The sequence below is a fragment of the Lissotriton vulgaris genome, chromosome 11 (genome assembly GCF_964263255.1).
Source record: "Lissotriton vulgaris chromosome 11, aLisVul1.2, whole genome shotgun sequence".
In the NCBI taxonomy this organism is placed as follows: domain Eukaryota; kingdom Metazoa; phylum Chordata; class Amphibia; order Caudata; family Salamandridae; genus Lissotriton; species Lissotriton vulgaris.
The window spans coordinates 106,075,807-106,095,063 of NC_141699.1; the positions used below are offsets into that span (position 1 = coordinate 106,075,807).

At 42.4% G+C, this 19,257-nt stretch overlaps 1 protein-coding gene across 2 annotated transcripts in view; it reads right to left on the reverse strand.

Annotated features, from left to right (window-relative positions):
* Positions 1 to 19,257, reverse strand: part of RAB36 (RAB36, member RAS oncogene family) — a 133,816-nt gene that overhangs the window by 45,914 nt on the left and 68,645 nt on the right. For both annotated transcript variants that reach the window (XR_015300875.1, XM_086942802.1), the window contains exons 4-7: positions 19,057 to 19,122; positions 10,305 to 10,406; positions 10,082 to 10,146; positions 956 to 1,007 (exon numbers count right to left, since the gene is read on the reverse strand). Coding sequence is in view for 1 of the 2 variants with exons in the window: in XM_086942802.1 (XP_086798928.1) it covers positions 956 to 1,007; positions 10,082 to 10,146; positions 10,305 to 10,406; positions 19,057 to 19,122 (285 nt within the window). In the remaining variant the exon portion in view is untranslated. The remainder of the gene's footprint in view (positions 1 to 955; positions 1,008 to 10,081; positions 10,147 to 10,304; positions 10,407 to 19,056; positions 19,123 to 19,257) is intronic.

Consider the following 19,257-nt stretch of genomic DNA (forward strand, 5'->3'; position numbering starts at 1 on the left):
TTTCAATGCTTTATTAAACTCCTGTTAAACTTCGCAAGTTCACTTTGCACATTCCATCCAATTCTCTAGGCTGTGCTAACTAAACTGAGGAGAAACTATGTATATGTTCTGAACCGGTCTCAAATTAGCAGGTTAATGGCGGATGAAATTTGTACAGCTGCAAAACAGTTTTCCTAACAGAATGATTATAGCGTGTCTAAAAATTGCCTTGCTTGGGACAGATATCACCTCGCAGGCACTGGGTTCAATCTACACTTTTGGAGAAAATAATATTTCTATCCAAGAAACTATACTATCCTTTATAAATGAGTTGTGAACACTAACATATGATAGAGCTAGCATATTCATTTATGTATGATATGTTTTTGTTTATTATTGCAATTCTAAGTACTTCTTTTCGTACTACAATGAATTATGTAATTACACTAAGGTGTATTTGATGAACCTAAATTAAGTGATCTACATTTTTGTTACATTAATTCTGTGACTTTGTATTCTTTACATTTTCTATGTGCTAATGATATATTGCATTATTATATTACAAAAACAAAATAAAAAATATTACTTCCACCCTTGGAAGGGTCCCAAATTTCTTCCACCCGTGAAAGGATTTTTACTTCTGTTATTGACAAGATCACAAATTACAAAGTTTCAGAAGGTTTCTTACTTGCTTACTTTATTGAGAGGAATCAAAATTATTTCAATCCTTTATAGGATCCAAATAACTTCTACCCTTGAGATAAAATGTTTCTTTCATTTCTGGGTGGGCTAAAATTTGCTTCCACTCCTGTACCAGTGCGAGAATCAAACTCTGCATCCATGCATGGCATGCATGCATTTGCACCATTGGCAGCCAGTTTTGTATTTGATGATGGGTATACACTCTACACTGCACCCTGGAACAGATTCATACAAAGGACTGTCTGATCAAGCAAAAGGGACCAAACGTGCTTACCTGGTGTGTTCCAAGGTATGGATATCTCCCAAATCAAATGCGGTTACTATCACTGCAAAAAAGATAAACACGATGAAGAAGATTAGAGACAAATTCCGTGACTCATTCAGCTCTTTCGAAAAACAGCATGGAGGGCATAAATATACCAGCAGGATCCTCAAGAGCTGGAGAGGGCAGAAGGGCATCACAGAGACCTTGAAAGGCCAGCTAGGGCTGAAGGTTTCAAGAGCCAGTCTGATGACCTAGAGGATTCAGCAGGGTATATTGACAGGATCAAGTCAAGAAAGAGATCAGCATACATCTGGAGCTGAAGAGGGCAGAGGGATGTTAAGGAGCATCAAGGCAGTTGGGTAGTATAACGATGTGAGAGACATTTTGGGGAGTTGGAAGGGACAAATGGGTGCAAGAGAGAGCTTTGAGAGGTTGAGAGAACAGAAGGATGTGAGAGTGCCTGGGCAGGTTATAAGTACAAAAGAATGTAAGAAAGACCCAGAGGAGGTGAAAGGTAAAAAAGGACTGAACAGCAGAGCAGGAGGATGTTATCGGTGTCTTCAGAAGCTGGAGAATGCTGATGGCCTAGATATGAATTATTGGTGGTAAAGAGGTCAGAAGGGAATGTGCGAACGCTGTGGCAGTGAGGAGAAGCCAGGCAAATCTTAGCTAGACCCTCAGAAAATGGCAGAGTGAAGTAAGAGTCACACTTGTTAAGTTTTGGAGTTGCTTTATCCACTCCACAGACTTATGGTTTTATGAATGCAATCGTGCGTCATAGGTGGATGTCTTCTTAGTCCTAGACATACCCATAATTCCCATCTACAATACAAAAGACGCAGTTTCTTTCAGTTCATATCAGCCTCTTTGCACATGTACTTTTAAACAGTAGAATGCAGCATACTTCCCCATCACTGACATCCTTCCTTCATTCACAATCTGTGACTGTTCTCTTCTGTTTGGGACTGGTAACTCCCTGTTAGCAAACAATGAACCAATGCACTATCCAAACAAGAAGGCGCTGCTCAGAAAGTAATGAAAAGACCTATGCAAGAACCAAGCTAATGGCACAAACAGACATGGCTCCAATTCATAAGTTTGATTTATTTAATCAATACATTAAAATAGTTTTTTTTTATGTAGGTGCTTCTTCCTTTATAACTTCAAAATCATGAAACGTGGTGCCACGCAAGAGGCAGAAAAATACATAAATTAACGGAAAACTGTATGCTTTAGTAAAAGAAAAATGAAAATATTTTCTTTCATTTTTTAAGCGAAGGCAGTGGTCCATTGGACCACTGCTTTATCTTAAAAAAGGTTTTTGCATACATTTACAAAGGGGAAGGGGACCCCTTCCCATTTGCGTGTGGGTTACCACCAACTTGAAGTTGGCGGTAAAATGCAAATGTTTTGCGACCGCATTCAGTGTCACAAAAAATTCATACATACTGTTACAATTTTGTATTTGGAAGGGACGCCCTAAAAACTCTCCTTCCAAATACCGAATTGCATACCCGTTTTGCGATTCAGTAACAGGTTACCGAATTGGGAAATAGGAATTGAAACATCGGAAAAGCATTTTTTTAGTTCGCAAACTGGACGATTCAGAAAATAGGCCTGTTTAAACGCAAAATTGCTTGTTAAGTGTGGCCTATAAAGTTTCATTTCAATTTGATAAAAATTAAAAGGTTATTAAGATAACAATTAGTCAATAAACATTCTTACTCAACAACTTGTTAATATCTGCATAAAGTCAACATTGTACAACACATATGCATAATAATAATTCAATCTAGTTCATCCTTAGTAAAATACACAAATGATTCAAATGTAATCATCAGATCATATTGCGTATTTATCTAATATGGACATGAATTGCAAAAACATGTATCACAATTAATCATCTGAGTGGGCAAAAACCTCTCCATTCAAACTCAATCCTTATTTTAACCTTCTGTGCAAATTCCATCTACATTCTAATCTAGGTAGTAACAACCCACAACACTATTTCCGAAATTGTGGGGCCACTCTGCATATTACAATCTATGTTGGATTCCAGTCATGTTGCTAGTACTGACAGAATTGGTGGTTGAGTTATTAATTGCAAGCACATTTTCAAATCCTTTATTTTAACAGTTGAATAGTTCAGACAATGTTAGATATTCATACTTGGCCATTATCAGATAAATAACACATATTGTGATACAACTGATGAATTGAGTAATATCATTAGTTTTCTTAAACCTGGGGTCCTTTCAATCAAGGCCAGACTGGGAACCCAAAGCAGCCGTGGCAATTCTGTTGGACCACACTCCCTTCAGGGGCAGGGTGGGGGTGTGTGTGTGCAAGTGTGAAGTACTGCAGCTTTTGTTACTGGGGGCTGATATTGCAGCACCAGTGCAAAAGCGGCTTCCAGTAACAAAAGTGGCCCCCACCACTGCAAAACCAGCCCCCACCCTTCCAACCTCCGGGGAAACGCCTGATGCCTGCTGTGGCCAGTCCAGACCTGCTTTCAAAAACTGTTTTGTTAAAAATATATGTCTTCAACCACAGAGGATGAGGCTGGTCTCAGTGCAACGCAATTTTGTGCTGCGAACAGCCTCTTTTGTAAAAAATCTCTGCTGTTAGAGTAATCAGTGCTTTGACATAGGAAATATCTAATTTCAAGTGGAAACTGTTGTGTTGTGAATTGTCCTTCATTACAGGTTTTATAACTAACCTCAACACAGCAATATAAGTTGTTCCACACTAATATCACTGCCTTATCAGTGATGACATATTTATATTCAGATAATCTGATCAAATGTTGATGGATTTTTTATTTGCACAGTGAAGCACTCGAAGGACTGAATTTGGATGAAGAGCTGTCTACCTATTAATGTTATTGTCCCAAATGTTTTTAGCACTTTGGCGCATTCTGATACATTATGATTGTTTTGGAATAACTGATAACAGTTGCAGGAAATTAATTTGTGTATTTTACGAAGGGCCGTAAAAGAGGTGGATGTCTTGTCTGCTGTATTTAGAGTGCTACTGACCATTGATTGCTATGGATCAATGGACTCTTAATATGGCTGATGGACATTAGCCACATTTTGGCAGATGTCCTGCAACTCTAAATAGGGCCTTATACTCTTTCAATGAAGTAAATTTCTGTTTAGTGACCAGGCTAGTAATAAGCTCTGTGGTCAGGATAAGAATTGACTAATTACCGAAAGAACTATGTATATTATTAATTTGAATTTTCATGACAAGGGAAAAATGACTGTGGGCCTGAATCACAAAGATGTTGCAATGAATAGGTGAGACTTGTAGCTCTTCTGACTTACTCCTGAAAGGTATGAGTAAGTCATAATAAAATCTCTGTGAATCAAGCTCTGCACATTACTGAGCTGTGTACTATACAGTAGTTAATGTGTGCTGTTTTTTATCACTTCATTCTGAGCAGTGGGACATATGATGGCGTAAGGTTGTGTGCTAACATTTAGCCACAATAGTGCTCACTAGTGCTCTGCATGTGAATACAGACACCACTCCTAGCAAGAAAACTGTTACTTACATCTGACAATGTTATTTCTGGTGGATAGATAATCTTCCTGAGTTATTCACCTTATGAACCATATTCTTATCTCTTATGACTATCCTCCAGGCACCAGACTGGATCCAGAAACTTTGTTCCCTAGCAAAGTTCTTCGGCGTCTCCAGGTGGCACCGTGTGGCTTTAACTGCAACTCCACCCGCCAGATGCAAGGCTCCAACCTGTGCACTGGTTTTGGTCTCCAGGAACATTTTCCCTAAATACAGCACATGGTGTGCATACATACATTGGGATCATAATAATAACAGCAGTAACTCAATGGGGAAGAGTGAGGATGACTACGAAATCTGCCAGAATACTAATTTTTCTTTTACTGTATATTTTTCAGCAGACTCCTCACCTTATGAATAATACCCAGAACGATACCCCGCAGGAGGTGGAACTGAGCAGTGCAAGTTAAGCAAGGAAACTCTGCAGCACAGCCCTGGCAAAGAATCACTGTTCAGTGTGCTTGTGGTTTCGGCCGTAGGGCAGTAAAATGTAGAAAAAGTCTGCAGGGGTGAACAAATGGCTGCTTTGTAGATGTCAACCAATAGGAAATTTTTGGTGAGGGCCATGTAGGCAGCCATGGTCGTAGAGGAGTGGGCATGAATACCCTGTGGAACATCTTTTGTGGCCAAGGTATTTTAAGTCTTGAACCAGAAACTGGAGTCGTATCACCCTTGAAACGCTCCAGGAACACCAAAATAATTTTCTACCCTCCCCATCATCTGATCCGGATGGTGGTATTGACCATTTCGACGCCTGGATCGGCCAAGCCCTAGAGGCAATGGCCCCTCTCAAACCCATCAAAACCTACAGGGCCACACCATCCGCACCCTGGTACTCTGACATGCTTCGCCAGAAAAAGGCATCATGCAAAGCCCTCGAACGCTCCTGGAGGCAGAACTATTCCCTCGACAGTAAAATCACCTATAAAACAGCTCTCAAAGAATACCGCAGAATGATTGAGGATCAAAAAAGGGACTTCCTGGCTTCCAGAATTAAACATGCCAGTAACGGCGCCAGGGAGATTTTCAACATAGTCAGATCCTTCACGGACCCCAGCGCTCTGACTCGAACTCAACCAGCCTCCCAGTCTCTGTGTGATAAACTTTCACAATTCTTTGAGGAAAAAATCCAGGCTATTTACTCCTCCTTTCCCATCACCAGTAGTGAAGGGTCGGTTGAGGAATCTACTACGTACCCGATACAGTCACCCTCATTGCTAGAGTTTGCGGATATCTCTGAGGCTGACACACTGGTAGAATTACTCAACTGTAAATCTGGTTCCCCCAAGGACCCTTTGCCAGCCAAACAATATAAAAAACTGGCACCCCTGCTCAATCCACTCCTTAACCATATCTGGAACTAATCCCTGAGAACGGGCATTTTTCCCGCAAAATGGAAGCATGCGTCCCTAGTCCCCATCCTTAAGAAACCCGATCTTGACCAAGATAACCCTAGTAACTACAGGCCCATCTCTCTCCTGCCTGCCCCAGCTAAGATCCTGGAAAAACTGGTGCACGCCCAGCTTGCCAACTACATCGAATCCCATGGGCTCCTGCATGACTCTCAGCACGGCTTTCGATCGGGCCACAGCACGGAGTCGGCCCTTGTTGAAATGGCTGACTCAGTGAGATGGACGCTGGATCGAGGGTCGAGGGCGGTGTTAGTGCTGCTGGATCTCTCAGCAGCATTTGACACCGTCTCTCATAAGATCCTGCTGAGAAGGCTGGGAGACCTGGGTATCGGCGGTACTGTGTTGAGATGGCTCTCTTCCTACCTGGGTGACCGTACTCAGCAGGTATACACCCCTCCCTACACCTCCACCGCTAGACCACTTAAATGGGGAGTTCCACAGGGCTCCTCCCTGAGTCCGCTCTTGTTCAATGTTTACTTCTCCCCCTTGGCTAAACTGATTGCGCAAACTGGGATTAAATCCACCTCCTACGCTGACGACATTCAGTTACTCTTCACCTTTGATACCCCCACTGCCTCTGCCTTCGACCCATTGAAAAACTGTCTAAGAGACATCTCTAGCTGGATGGACTCCAATTCCCTCCGACTCAACACTGGAAAGACAGAGATTCTGTTTTTTAACTCATCTTCCCCTCTTGATTCTAATTTATGGTGGCCGGATGATCTCGGCCATGCCCCCACGCCTAAAGACTCGGTGAGAAACCTGGGAGTGCGCTGGGATAATCATCTCAGTTTTAACGCCCAGGTTCAAACAGTAGCAGCATCCTGTTTTGCTAAGATCAAGACAATTAGACGGCTCATCAACTACCTGCCGATGGACTGCCGTAAGACTGTGGTACAAGCCCTGATAATATCTCACCTGGACTACGCCAACGCACTATACCTTGGCATCACAGCAGGCCTATGCCACAAGCTACAGACTGTCCAGAATGCTGCTGCTCGGCTGGTGGAGAGAATTCCTGCCAGACATCACATCTCCCCACACCTCCGTAAACTCCACTGGCTCCCCATTTCCAAGAGATGTATTTTTAAGGCCATGACCCTGGCTTTCCGGGCCTCCAAGGGCAAAGGCTCGGCCCATCTGAAAAGCACTCTGAGACCGTATGTCAACACCAGGACATTACGCTCAAATTCCCTACTTCTGCTGGAAACCCCTAGATTTAAACGTACTCGCGCCGGAGGGAAAACATTCGAGGTCTGTGCCACTCGGTGTTGGAATAACCTCCCGGTTGGACTACGAGCCTGCCAAACCGAATTAGCATTCCGAAAGTCCCTGAAAACACATCTCTTCCCCATATAATGCCCCATTGGTGCCTAGCCTCCAAGTTCCATGATTTATCAGCGCCGGGACGCCCCGTTGGGGCAGCTGTTGCGCTTTACAAAATACACAAATAAATAAATAAACCAGAGGTTGGTACGTGTATAGAGGTGTCCCACACCAAAACTCAGTCCCTTTATAGTTGTAGCCTATTTCAAGAGTGAGTGTTAATGTATGGTGTATGTGTGCCACTGTTTTGAGTAAGCCCCTCATTCCCAGTTCAACATTTACAATAATGACATGCAACCACCAAATAAGAATTGAAGATAGTAATTGTCCAAACAAATGCTTAAAGATTCAAATTTCGAATATCCAGCAAGTCACAATAGAAAAAGATTACAATAAAAACTAAAGAATAAGTTGCTATTCCTTTTATGTGTGACATTAGACATTGTGGTAGGAGACCAGTAGTCCTGTTGTTTTTCAGAGGAACAATGAGAGTGCCACAAGACTTTCTACCAACATATCTAACTTTAACTTTAGGATTAATTGTACTCTTTATCTGTCACGGATGAGAGACCCTGTCAAAAACTGAGGAAGTTTGACAGTGAATCACAGAAAACAGCTATGGACTTGCATCAAAAATAGGAAATGACGTGAGTCAGTCTGTTGGCACCTTATGTACCCCGATGTCATCTAATGTGGTGGGCGGAGTTGCGGCTGAAACTACATTGCACCACTTAGCGACTTTGTAGAGTGATTGCTGTGAAATAAAGGTTTACGGATCCAGTCTGGCACCAGGAAGATATCCATTGGGTCAGGATTAGTAGGAAAATGCAGCTATCAGAAAGTTGCTTGAAATAAGAGAGAGTATGTTTAGTGTCCAGAAAGGGAATAGTCCTTTGAGGAGATCAAGAATAACATTGTTAAAGCACATATTCTCAAACTATTTAACATTAGGAAACGAAACATAATCATTGTGGATGCCAGAGAGTATGGCCCTATGAACGTCCCAGTCTCATTTATGGAACACAAAGTCAAACTTTGCTACACAGGGAGTGACCAAAAATCTTATACTTAATACTGTAATGCACATAAAATCCTTATGTTTGTAGCTAGTCAATTATTGTATTCCACTTACAAGATCTTAAGAGCTGACCCCTTTTGTATCTGCCCAGAAATTCAATACAGTTGTCCAGTTCTTTATATTATTTTGGTTAAAATGAGAGTTAAATTTTCATTGACATTTCAAAAGTGCCCCATTAAGTCGATCTGAAAAATTAGAACTAAGTGATACTGTCTTAACTGACAGAACCACCCAAACTATACTGGTTACCAGTGCATGTGCATATCAGTTTCAAGGGTCTAAGTTATGTCCAATGACAAAAACTTTAAGGGAAGGCCAGGGGTCGAGCTCCCTTAATTGAGATACAACAGCTTGACACAGTCTTTCATCCGAAGGGTGTAAGGCTAGTTCTTAGTGAAAAGAATGGAGTGATTTGTTATCTTTGTTTTGTTCTAGGTGCAGGTGCAGAGTTTTTTTCTCCTATTTTGTAACTGACTCAATTATTGTTATACATTCTTTGATTTTGTTTCTTTATTTGAATATATTTTATCCATCATTCTGGCTTGATATTTTGCTGCTGCTTGGGACAGAGCTTGGGGACCTGTAAAATCGTCCATAATATATGTAGGAATTGTTATGAGGATCTAAAGAAATCTAGAAGAAAAGTCCCAAGGAGCCCCAAGCCAAGAGCAATGATGAAAGAAGAATTTGCGAGATATCCTGCACAGTAGATTGGGCAGATAGATACCATAATGACTAGTGTGTTGGAGAAAGGGGAATGAAGAGAGAGAGAGACTTGTGGAGCTACAAGGGTTGAAGAAGAAGAAAAAGTAGCTCACAGGGTGATCAGCTCGCTCCAGGCAATTACAGACACTTTCTCCAGTCCACCAACAAATTCACTCTTTTCAGGTGTGTTGGTCTAATTTGTTTAATGGAAACAAAACAGGACTACAACACCTAGCTTGCATTAGGTTGTCACACAGATGCAAAGGTCTATAAACAGTGTCTGTGAACAGAGTTGGACTGGCTACCGGGGGTTTTGGCATGCTGCCAAGCTGGGGGCTGATGTCACTGCGGTGGGGGCTAATTTGGTTGATGGAGACCTGCGTGTGCTTTGAAATAAACAAAGCAAAACGAATTTCGTTCAGCACACGTAGGTCCCCATCAACGAAATCAGCCATCAGCTCGGCAGCATGCCAAAACGCCCTGTAGCCAGTCCCTGTCTGTGAATTGCCAGGAGGGAGGTGGCAAGCCTAGTTGCTGTTGCTGATGAGATGGGAAAATGATAACAGAGCAGCAGTGAGAACTAATATTGCAGAAGAATGTGAACCAGACGCTGAGGAGCTAGCAGGAAAGGACAGAAATGTGGAAACTTGATTGGACTGAGAAATATGAATAAGGCTGCAAGGAACAGACAGAGAAAAGGATTTGGAAGAGGCCCCAGGGGATTGGAAAGGATAGGAAGACAGAAAATGGTTTATGTAGAGCTGATGTAGCAGAAAGATTTGAATGGGGTACAAAGTAGCTGACAGACCCGAAAAAGCAAATCTGAATTAGGAGACAGCTCCATGCAGATGGATTAAGATGTGGGGGATTCACGTAAGAAATAAGGTTCTTTGCAGTGGGATTATGAAGAGGGGTGCACTGTAGATATGTGAGTAGATAGAAATAGAGTCAGAAAAATTGCTGGATAGTTTCATAGAGCATTAAAATAGGACATTCCTGATGGCAGATGCAATGTTAAATACTCACCCTGAGCTCCTCTGTAATATGCACTTGCAATGCACTTAAACTTCTCCTGCCCTGCAGTATCCCATCTGTTAGAGGGGAGTTGGGGGTCAAGAAGGACAAAGCAGACAAGCACGAGAAAGACAGGAGTGGAGAAGATGATAATTACTTCAGTTGTATCACAGCCATTGGTAACTTTGCTCAATAATACCTTGCTTACAGAAAACAGCAAGACACCCCAACTTACATTTGGAGATTGTATGGAATCCCAGCAATTTCAAACCGCTCAATTTCAAAGTCCACTCCAATGGTTGCCTTGTAGTCACGATCAAAACTGTCCTTGCAAAACCTAGAGGAGAAAATTCAGAATGAGGCGAGAACAATTATCATGGGCCTTTGGAGGATTCATATCGTTGACGTTAAATATACTTCCTTGTCCGCCTGTCCTACGTTCCCCTATTGTTTGCTTATCTCAGAGCCTACTGAAAAGTCAGCATCCATGGCCCATCAGTTTCTTGTGGAATACCTGGCAATGTCACCATCTACAAACATGCCCAAGTGCATCCAATACATCACAGAAGGGAACATGGCTTGTCCTTTCTCTATCAATCACAGACTGCTATTTTATCAATCACTCTCGTTGGCATAGCAACCAACTGGTACAATGCGTGATTGGTGGCTGGGAATGTGGGTGCTCACCACTGTGGCAGAGATTATGGATCATATACGTAGCAATGGCACTTTGCATCCACAGAATAGGTGTTAGTTGGTATCTACTGTATATCATTGAGGTCCCTTATTAGTTTTGATTTTAAAACTTTAGAGATGTATGTTTTTTTTCCGGCAGGCACGAATCAATAAGGAATATGCTACTTACCAGTATGCATCTGTTCTTGGCATAGAGGGCTGCAGAGTGGTACATTATGAATAGATCGCCATCTGGTGTTGGGCTCGGATGATTGCACTTTGTTTTTCTCTTGGAGAGTCTTTTGTATCTTGGTGACTCCTCCCTTGGTTGGTAGTGCGCATGGGCATCGGCTCCATCCTTAGATTGTTTTGCCATAGTAGGGTTAGATGGAGTAGTATAGTAGAATACATATAAGAGTGCCCATGTAAGTGTATCTAAATAAGATAATGTTGGAACAGACACAGGTTTCCGGGGAGGCTGGGAGGGCATGTACCACTCTGCAGCCCTCTATGCCAAGAACAGATGCATACTGGTAAGTAGCATATTCCGTTCGAGGCATATGGGCTGCAGATGGTACATTATGAATAGACTATACAGCAGTTCTCTCCCTAGCGGTGGTCGCCCGTGTCTGTTGCAACTGTCTGAAACAATGTTTTTAATACTGCTTGTCCCACTCTAGCTTGTTGTGTTGTGTGCACATCTACACAATAGTGCTTTGTGAAGGTGTGCGGTGTAACCCAGGTAGCTGCTCTGCATATGTCATCTAGTGGAATGTTTCCCAGAAATGCCATAGATGCTCCTAGTTTACGTGTAGAGTGAGCTCTAGGAGGAACAGTTAATGTTCTCTTTGCCTTTAAGTAGCATATTTGAATGCATTTTACAATCCATCTGGCAATGCCCGCTTTGGAGATGGGATTGCCTTTATGTGTAGGAGAAAACGCAACAAATAGCTGTTTTGTCTTTCTGAAAGTTTGTGTTCTTTCTATATAGTACAATATGGCCCTTTTAACGTCCAGTGTATGTAGGGCTCTTTCAGCTACTGTTTGTGGTTTTGGAAAGAAAACCGGTAATTCCACTGACTGATTGATGTGGAATGCTGAAATAACCTTCGGTAAGAATTTTGGGTTTGTTCTAAGAACCACTTTATTTTGGTGTAGCTGCATAAATGGTTCTTGAATCGTAAAAGCCTGCAGCTCACTTACTCTTCTAAGTGACGTGATAGCTATGAGGAAGGCCACCTTCCATGTGAGGAATTGTATTTCACACCTATGCATAGGTTCAAAGGGTGGCCCCATTAGTCTGGTAAGCACTATGTTGAGATTCCAGACTGGGGAAGGTGGTCTTCTTGGTGGAATGACTCTTTTGAGTCCTTCCATGAAAGCTTTAATTGCTGGTACTTTAAACAGTGACAGATGTTGCCTGTTTTGTAGGTACGCCGCTATGGCTGCGAGATGAACTCTGATAGAGGTATATGCTAGGTTACATTGCTGTAGGTGTAGTAAATAGCAAATGATTTGTTTAGTGGATGCGTCCAGAGGGTTGATGTGCTTACTGTTACAGTGTATAGCAAACCTCTTCCATTTTGCTGCATAGCATGCTCTGGTGGTAGGACGTCTTGCTTGTTTAATGATTTCCATGCATTCTGGTGGTAAATCTAAATACCCAAACTCTATGACCTCAGGAGCCAGATCGCTAGGTTCAGTTGTTTGGGATCTGGGTGCATTATTTCTCCATGGTTCTGTGTAAGATGCATGGGTAATAACCTTAGCTTTTGATGTGGTACTTGTGAGAGTTGTAGCAGCGTGGTGAACCACGGCTGTCTTGCCCACGTGGGTGCCACTAGTATCATTGTCATTGAGTGTTGCTGTAGTTTCCGAACCAGTAATGGAATTAGTGGTAGAGGAGGGAACGCGTAAGCAAATTTGTTGGACAAATTTATCCACAGTGCATTGCCCTGGGACCTTTGGTGTGGGTACCTGGATGCGAATTCTTTGCATTTTGCGTTCTGATGATTGGCAAACAGATCTATCTCTGGTTGCCCCCATTTTTGGAAGAATGGCTGTAGTATTTGGTCGTGCAGCTCCCATTCGTGTACTTGTTCTGACTGTCTGCTTAGGATGTCTGCTATTTGATTTTGAACTCCTGGTAGGTGTTCCGCTAACAGGTAGATCTTTTGAGGAATGGCCCATCTCCATATGTCCTGTGCTAGTCTGGACAGTTGGAGAGAGTGTGTCCCCCCCTGTTTTTGAATATAATACATTGCAGTCATGTTGTCTGTTCTGATCAGGACTGCTTTCCCTGCTATTTGTATTAGGAAAGCCTTTAGTGCTAGAAATATTGCTAATAGTTCTAGGTAGTTGATGTGCAGTTTCTTTTGCTGCACACTCCACTTCCCTTGTACTGTGTATCTGTCCATATGCGCTCCCCATCCGGAGAGCGATGCGTCCGCTGTTATCGTCACTTGTGGAATTGGCTCTAGGAACGACCGTCCCTTGGAAATGTTTTCTGTGTTCCACCACTTCAGAGAGCGATGCGTCCGGTCGTTTACCAACACCAGATCTGTAATCTGACCTTGAGCCTGATTCCACTGTGTCGCTAGACACTCTTGTAGTGGGCGCATTTGTAGTCTGGCATGTGGTATTAGCTGTATGCAGGAGGACATCATGCCTAATAGTTGCATAAACACTCGTGCTGGTAGTAAGTGTTGTGGTTGAAATCTTTGTATTAACCCGACCATTGTCTGTACTCTGATTGGGTTGGGGTATGCTATTGCCTTCTCTGTGTCTACTGTAGCCCCCAGGTATTGCTGAATCTGGTTTGGTTGCAGGTGTGATTTTTTGTAGTTCACCGTGAACCCTAGGTGGTGCAGCAATTGGATTGTCTTCTGTGTGTTGTGAAGACATTCTTCCTTTGACTTGGCCTTTATTAGCCAATCGTCCAAGTATGGGAAGACATGTATTTGTTGTCTTCTTAGGTGTGCTGCCACCACAGCTAGACATTTTGTGAAAACTCTTGGTGCTGTTGTGACACCGAACGGAAGGACTTTGAACTGATAGTGTTGTCCTTCTAACACAAACCTTAGGTATTTCCTGTGGGCTTTGTGAATTGGGATATGAAAGTAAGCGTCTTTTAGATCCAGTGTAGAAAGAAAGTCCCCTTTCTTCAGTAAAGGGAGTACTTGTTGGAGCGTGACCATGTGGAAATGCTCCGAATTTATGTACGCATTGAGAGGTCTGAGGTTTAATATCGGTCTTAGGGACCCGTCCTTTTTGGGGATCAGGAAGTATAGAGAGTATACTCCCGTTCCTTGTTGATCCTTTGGGACCTTCTCTATTGCATGCTTTTGTAGAAGTGCTAGAACTTCTTCTCTTAACAATGTTAGATGATCTTGACTCATTGGACGCTGTTTGGGGGGGATGTTTGGTGGGGTAGCTGTGAGTTCTAGGCAATAACCATGTTGGATAATTTGTCTCACCCACTTGTCTGACGTGATGTTTTCCCAGACAGGTAGGAACTGTGATAGACGTCCCCCGACCGGTGTTATGTGGTCTGGGGGGAGTTCTATGAAGTCACTGTTTTGGTGTTGAGGCGTTGCGGTTGTTATTATTTCCGCGGCCTCTACCCTTATTGTTGTTACCTCTGTAACTGCCTCTTGAATTACCTCTGGGTGATGTTGGTGTGAAAGATGTGGTTTGCTGATTTGTTCCTGTGTTCTTTGAGCCCCCTCTATAGGTGGATCTACGAAAGGAACCTCTGTGTGTTGGCTGTTGCAATGCTCCCATTGACTTAGCCGTTTCCGTATCTTTCTTCATTTTTTCTAATGCCTCGTCTGTGCTTGAACCAAACAATGTTTTTTGATCAAATGGTTTGTTCAATAGTGCTGTTTGTACTTCTTGTTTGAATCCTGAGATTCTAAGCCATGCATGCCTTCTTAGCATGACACTTGTGTTAATAGACCTTGCTGCAGTGTCTGCTGCGTCTAATGCACACTTAATGGAAGTGTTGGTTATTATTTTACCTTCCTGTATTAATTGATCTGCCTTTTTCTGGTGTTCTTTTGGGAGATGTATGAGAAGTTTCTCTAACTCATCGTAATGTGCCCTGTCATACCGTGCGAGTAGTGCTTGTGTATTTGCTATACGCCAGCTATTCGCTGCCTGTGATGCTACTCGTTTGCCTGATGCATCTATCAGCTTTGATTCTTTATCTGGTGGAGGTGCCTCTCCTGTAGATAATGAGTTTGCTCTTTTACGAGCGTTTGAGACCACCAGCGAGTCTAGAGGTACATGTCCTTTAATAAAAATTGGGTCCTTTGGAGCCGCTTTGTATTTTTTATCAATTCTTGGGTTTAACACCCTGGCTCTCACTGGGTTTTCGAATATTTCCTCTGTGTGAGTAAGAAGACCCTTTAACATAGGAAGAGTACTTGATGTTCTCTGTGCATTAGGTAGAGTCTCTAACAGGAAATCTTCTATTTGAGGTTCTGTATGCATGTCTAACTTGTGATATTTTGCTGCCCTATTAATGAGCTGCACAAAGCCTGTGTTATCATCAGGTGGTGAAGGCTTTGAGGGATATAGTTCTGGGTCATTGTCCTCATCTGACCCTACATCATAATTTTCCCATGGGTCCTCCTCATCTGGGATGGTTTCATCATCCCCCTGAGGTTCTCCCTCCCCTAGATCACTGTCTACATCTGACTGAGGTGTAGCTGGTCTTGGTGTGGAAGGTGTAGGAATATTTGGCCTATTGTGAGGAATAGGAGAAGAGGGTGTGACCCTAGGACGAGGAGAAGCAGGAGGAGTTATATTAGTCCCCATTGTTCTCTTCTTTGGAGGAAGAGGTTTATCTTCTGATTGTTCACTCTTTCTCTTCTTTGTGACCACTTTCCCAGTTTGTGGATCAATAAACAAGATCTTTTGTTTTGGATCTGTGTGTTGCTCCTGAATCGGTACCGAAGGTGCTGGTTCCGAGAGGTGCTTTTGTTTTCGATCGTCAGATCTTGTTGTTTTCGGCACCGAATGTTTGCTCGATTCCGACTTTCTTGGTATCGAGTGTCTTTTGGGCGATAAGGAATATTTATGTTTCGACATGGAATGTTTCGGTACCGAGCTCTCCTTTGCATGTAGCCTCGGTGTCGAAGTCGATGTCGCCCTTTTGTCGGATCCGACATGGTGGGAGTCCGAGTGTTTCGGTTTCACTTTCAGTTTCGTTGCCGGGCCCGAGGGCGGGGCGTCGGAAACTTTTTTCAGCGGTTTGACCGGGCCCGAGGGCGGGGTCGTTACCGCACGGGGTCGGTTTTTCGGTAAGGGGACGTCGTCACTCACGGTTTGTTGATCGATGAGTTCCTCAGTCTCCGACTGGTCCCCTTCCGACCCCGACTGTTCTTCATCTTCTTCCTCGATTTGGTCGTCTCCGAACAACTCCAGGATCGCTTCCGCCTGCATTCTGGAAACCTCGTGTCTTCGAGCTCGACGATTTCTAATCGTTAGCTTGGAGGAGAATGCTGCGCAGGCTTCGCAGTCCCTGGATTCGTGTTCCGGCGACAGACAGAGGTTGCACACCTCGTGTAGGTCCTTGTGTGGGAACTTAGCACCACACTTTGGACATTTTTTGAATGGAGTCCTTTCCATGGACTCCGGGCTTGACTGCGTCGAGAAAGGCCTCCTGTTCTTCGACGTAGATCCAAGTTTTTCTCTTTGATTTTTAATTTGCAACGCGTCGGAATGGAAATGAACGCGTTCGATAACAATACCGTCGAATTGGAAAGGGAATACGCGCCGATAAATCACTTTCTTCCGAAGTTGATCTGGAGCGTCTCGATCCTCATCCGAACCCGATGGCGGAAAAAAACAATCTAAGGATGGAGCCGATGCCCATGCGCACTACCAACCAAGGGAGGAGTCACCAAGATACAAAAGACTCTCCAAGAGAAAAACAAAGTGCAATCATCCGAGCCCAACACCAGATGGCGATCTATTCATAATGTACCATCTGCAGCCCATATGCCTCGAACACCTATTTTTTACTGGAGTAAACCTTATTTGTTACTGGATTATGTAGTTCTGCACACTCAGTGGACATTTGAGAAGTAAAGAGACGAAGGTAAAAAGCAGAGACACTTGAGGTTGTGTACTGGCAACAAGACAAGATGCCAGCATTCATCAGAGTTTCTGAGCATCAATAAATATATCATTTACAAGTGCTTAGTTTTTTCATCACATGTAACAGTCTGGACCCAGGTATAGTGGCAAGAAGAAAAGGACATACCCCTGGGCTTGAAGTGTGATCATTACAGTACCGGAGATATCCAAAAACTGCCATTAGCATCAGACACCACCCATACCCTGCACCTACCTATTAGATTTGGAAATACTGACATTTTAACCCTTGCTCTCTGGAAGAGCTAGCACAAAAAGATTGCAGTGCTCTGTGGGGGAAATCTACTTTGATGCACTAGATTGCTTGTGGGGCTACGAGTATGCCATGGGAACGGTGGGAACACACAGATAACCAGAAGCGGTACTCAATGGCAGAGGCATCCTTGGAGGATCCTTCTTGCATGTTGATGGAGAGTGAGTATTTCTATTTTGAAGTCAGGCAGGGGAGACACCCAGAGTGAAATAAGGCATGGAAAGAAAAGAGGACTATGGTGGGAATATGTAATGCAGTAGTCTGGATTTCCATAGTAAATGGGTGCATGACAGGTAGCAAAACTGTACTACAACAAACATAAATACAGTTAACTTTGTTACAAAGTATGACTATCAATAAATAATAAAATACAAAAATATATGAGTTAAGGGTTTTTTACAAGAAGATTCAATACCCTTTCTGATATCCTTTTCTGTTATTGATTCCAATAGAATCAATACATTTTCTGGTACTATTGAAAAACTGTCAGAAATGCCTGCCAGATTCCGAAAGAAGTCAAGGCAGGCAGTAAAGGGACATGAGGTAACTGGTTAAGTCTTATTGCAACTGAATGGGTGACTAATATTGTGCACATGAAAGCTCTGGTTTCAAAAAATTTAGATTAACAGCTGATAATTAACCTACATGTAGTGTTTATTTTACACACTCGTTTGGTTCTTTCCTAATGAGTTTAAACAATGGTTTCACTGTATAGTGCTTGCAAATGTCAAATATGTGAAGGGATGCAGTGTCCCAAAGTCCTGGTCCGTATGTTCCTTTTGAGAGTGGAAGGGTTGCGATGGTGGGCAGCATACCCTGTGGAGATCGCCCATGACAATTGAGAGTTGCATCTCTTGGCAAGCATTTACCCAGATTGTAGGTCACCCATGGTGTTTGCTTTGCATGTGTTTAATGCTCATACTTGAAAACTGAAGGTTCACTATGTTCCCCACCCCAAGAAGTTGAATGTGTTCCTTTAAAAACCCAATAAAGATTTATTCACACAAAAAATAAGACTTGTTTAAAGATGTTATATAGATAAAATTGTCAAGATTTCTAGAAGAACCGATCGCAATTATTGATGAGATATCAAAAAAGTATGTTAAACAATTTGGATCCCTGGTTTTGCAAAGTTTTTTGCATTATTAAAACAAGCAGAGTGATGGGTGTTAAAAATTAAATGGATGTTAAATGCTAAGAAAAAATGAGAATCACATGAGATTAGTCTCATGAAGAAATGTGGTCAAAATCAGATACAGTTAAGCCTCTGCCAGCAAATATTCACAAAATAAAAGAGGAAAATAAATTTTTTGCATTATGTCAGGTCAGAAATTTCGTAACTTTTGTTACACAGCAAAGAGTGAATATCAGTATTAGGTGCCCTCGTTGGTTTCTTCAGAATTTTGGGAACATGGAATGGGAGCATTACTGTTCTTTGTCACAAAACATGGGCACTAGTTTTCACTCAAAATACCTTACGACTGCCCTCTTTGTCAAGGCATGTATATTTTGTTACTTTTAAAGTCTTCAAATCTGGGCTAATGTAAATGATAATCACCATTTAAAGCAAATAGGTTTAAAAAATATAAAGCTACAATAAATACCTAACTTTACCAAGTCTATCTAAAAATGCTGTTGTTTAAAGGAGCTGCTTCCATGTGGTAGAGTTGCTGAGTTTATTAAGACATCTCACCTAGTTGACAGAAATAGTCTCCAGCTGAAACTACAGCACAGCTACAACTTCTGAGTTACTGGTCACAGTGGTAGCCAGCGGAACAAGATGAACGCGCACCGATTGTGCTGCTACCAGAAGCACTTTTAAGGCTCTGTTACTCGAAGTATGGGTTTAGGAAGATGGAGTATTAGAAACATCCAATGAAAGATCAAAAAGTAATACCTGTTTATGAGGCTAGTTTTTCCAACGTACAAATCTCCAACCACCACCACTTTGGACATTTTCAGCCTGAAAGAAAATAATTTTACATTTAGAAATAATCAATAATGTTCTTACAGTTTTGACAGTCTGTTTCAAAGTGTTGCTCATGTTATTAACCAACAAGCATTATACATAGAATATAAAATGGAGCAGGTTTAACTT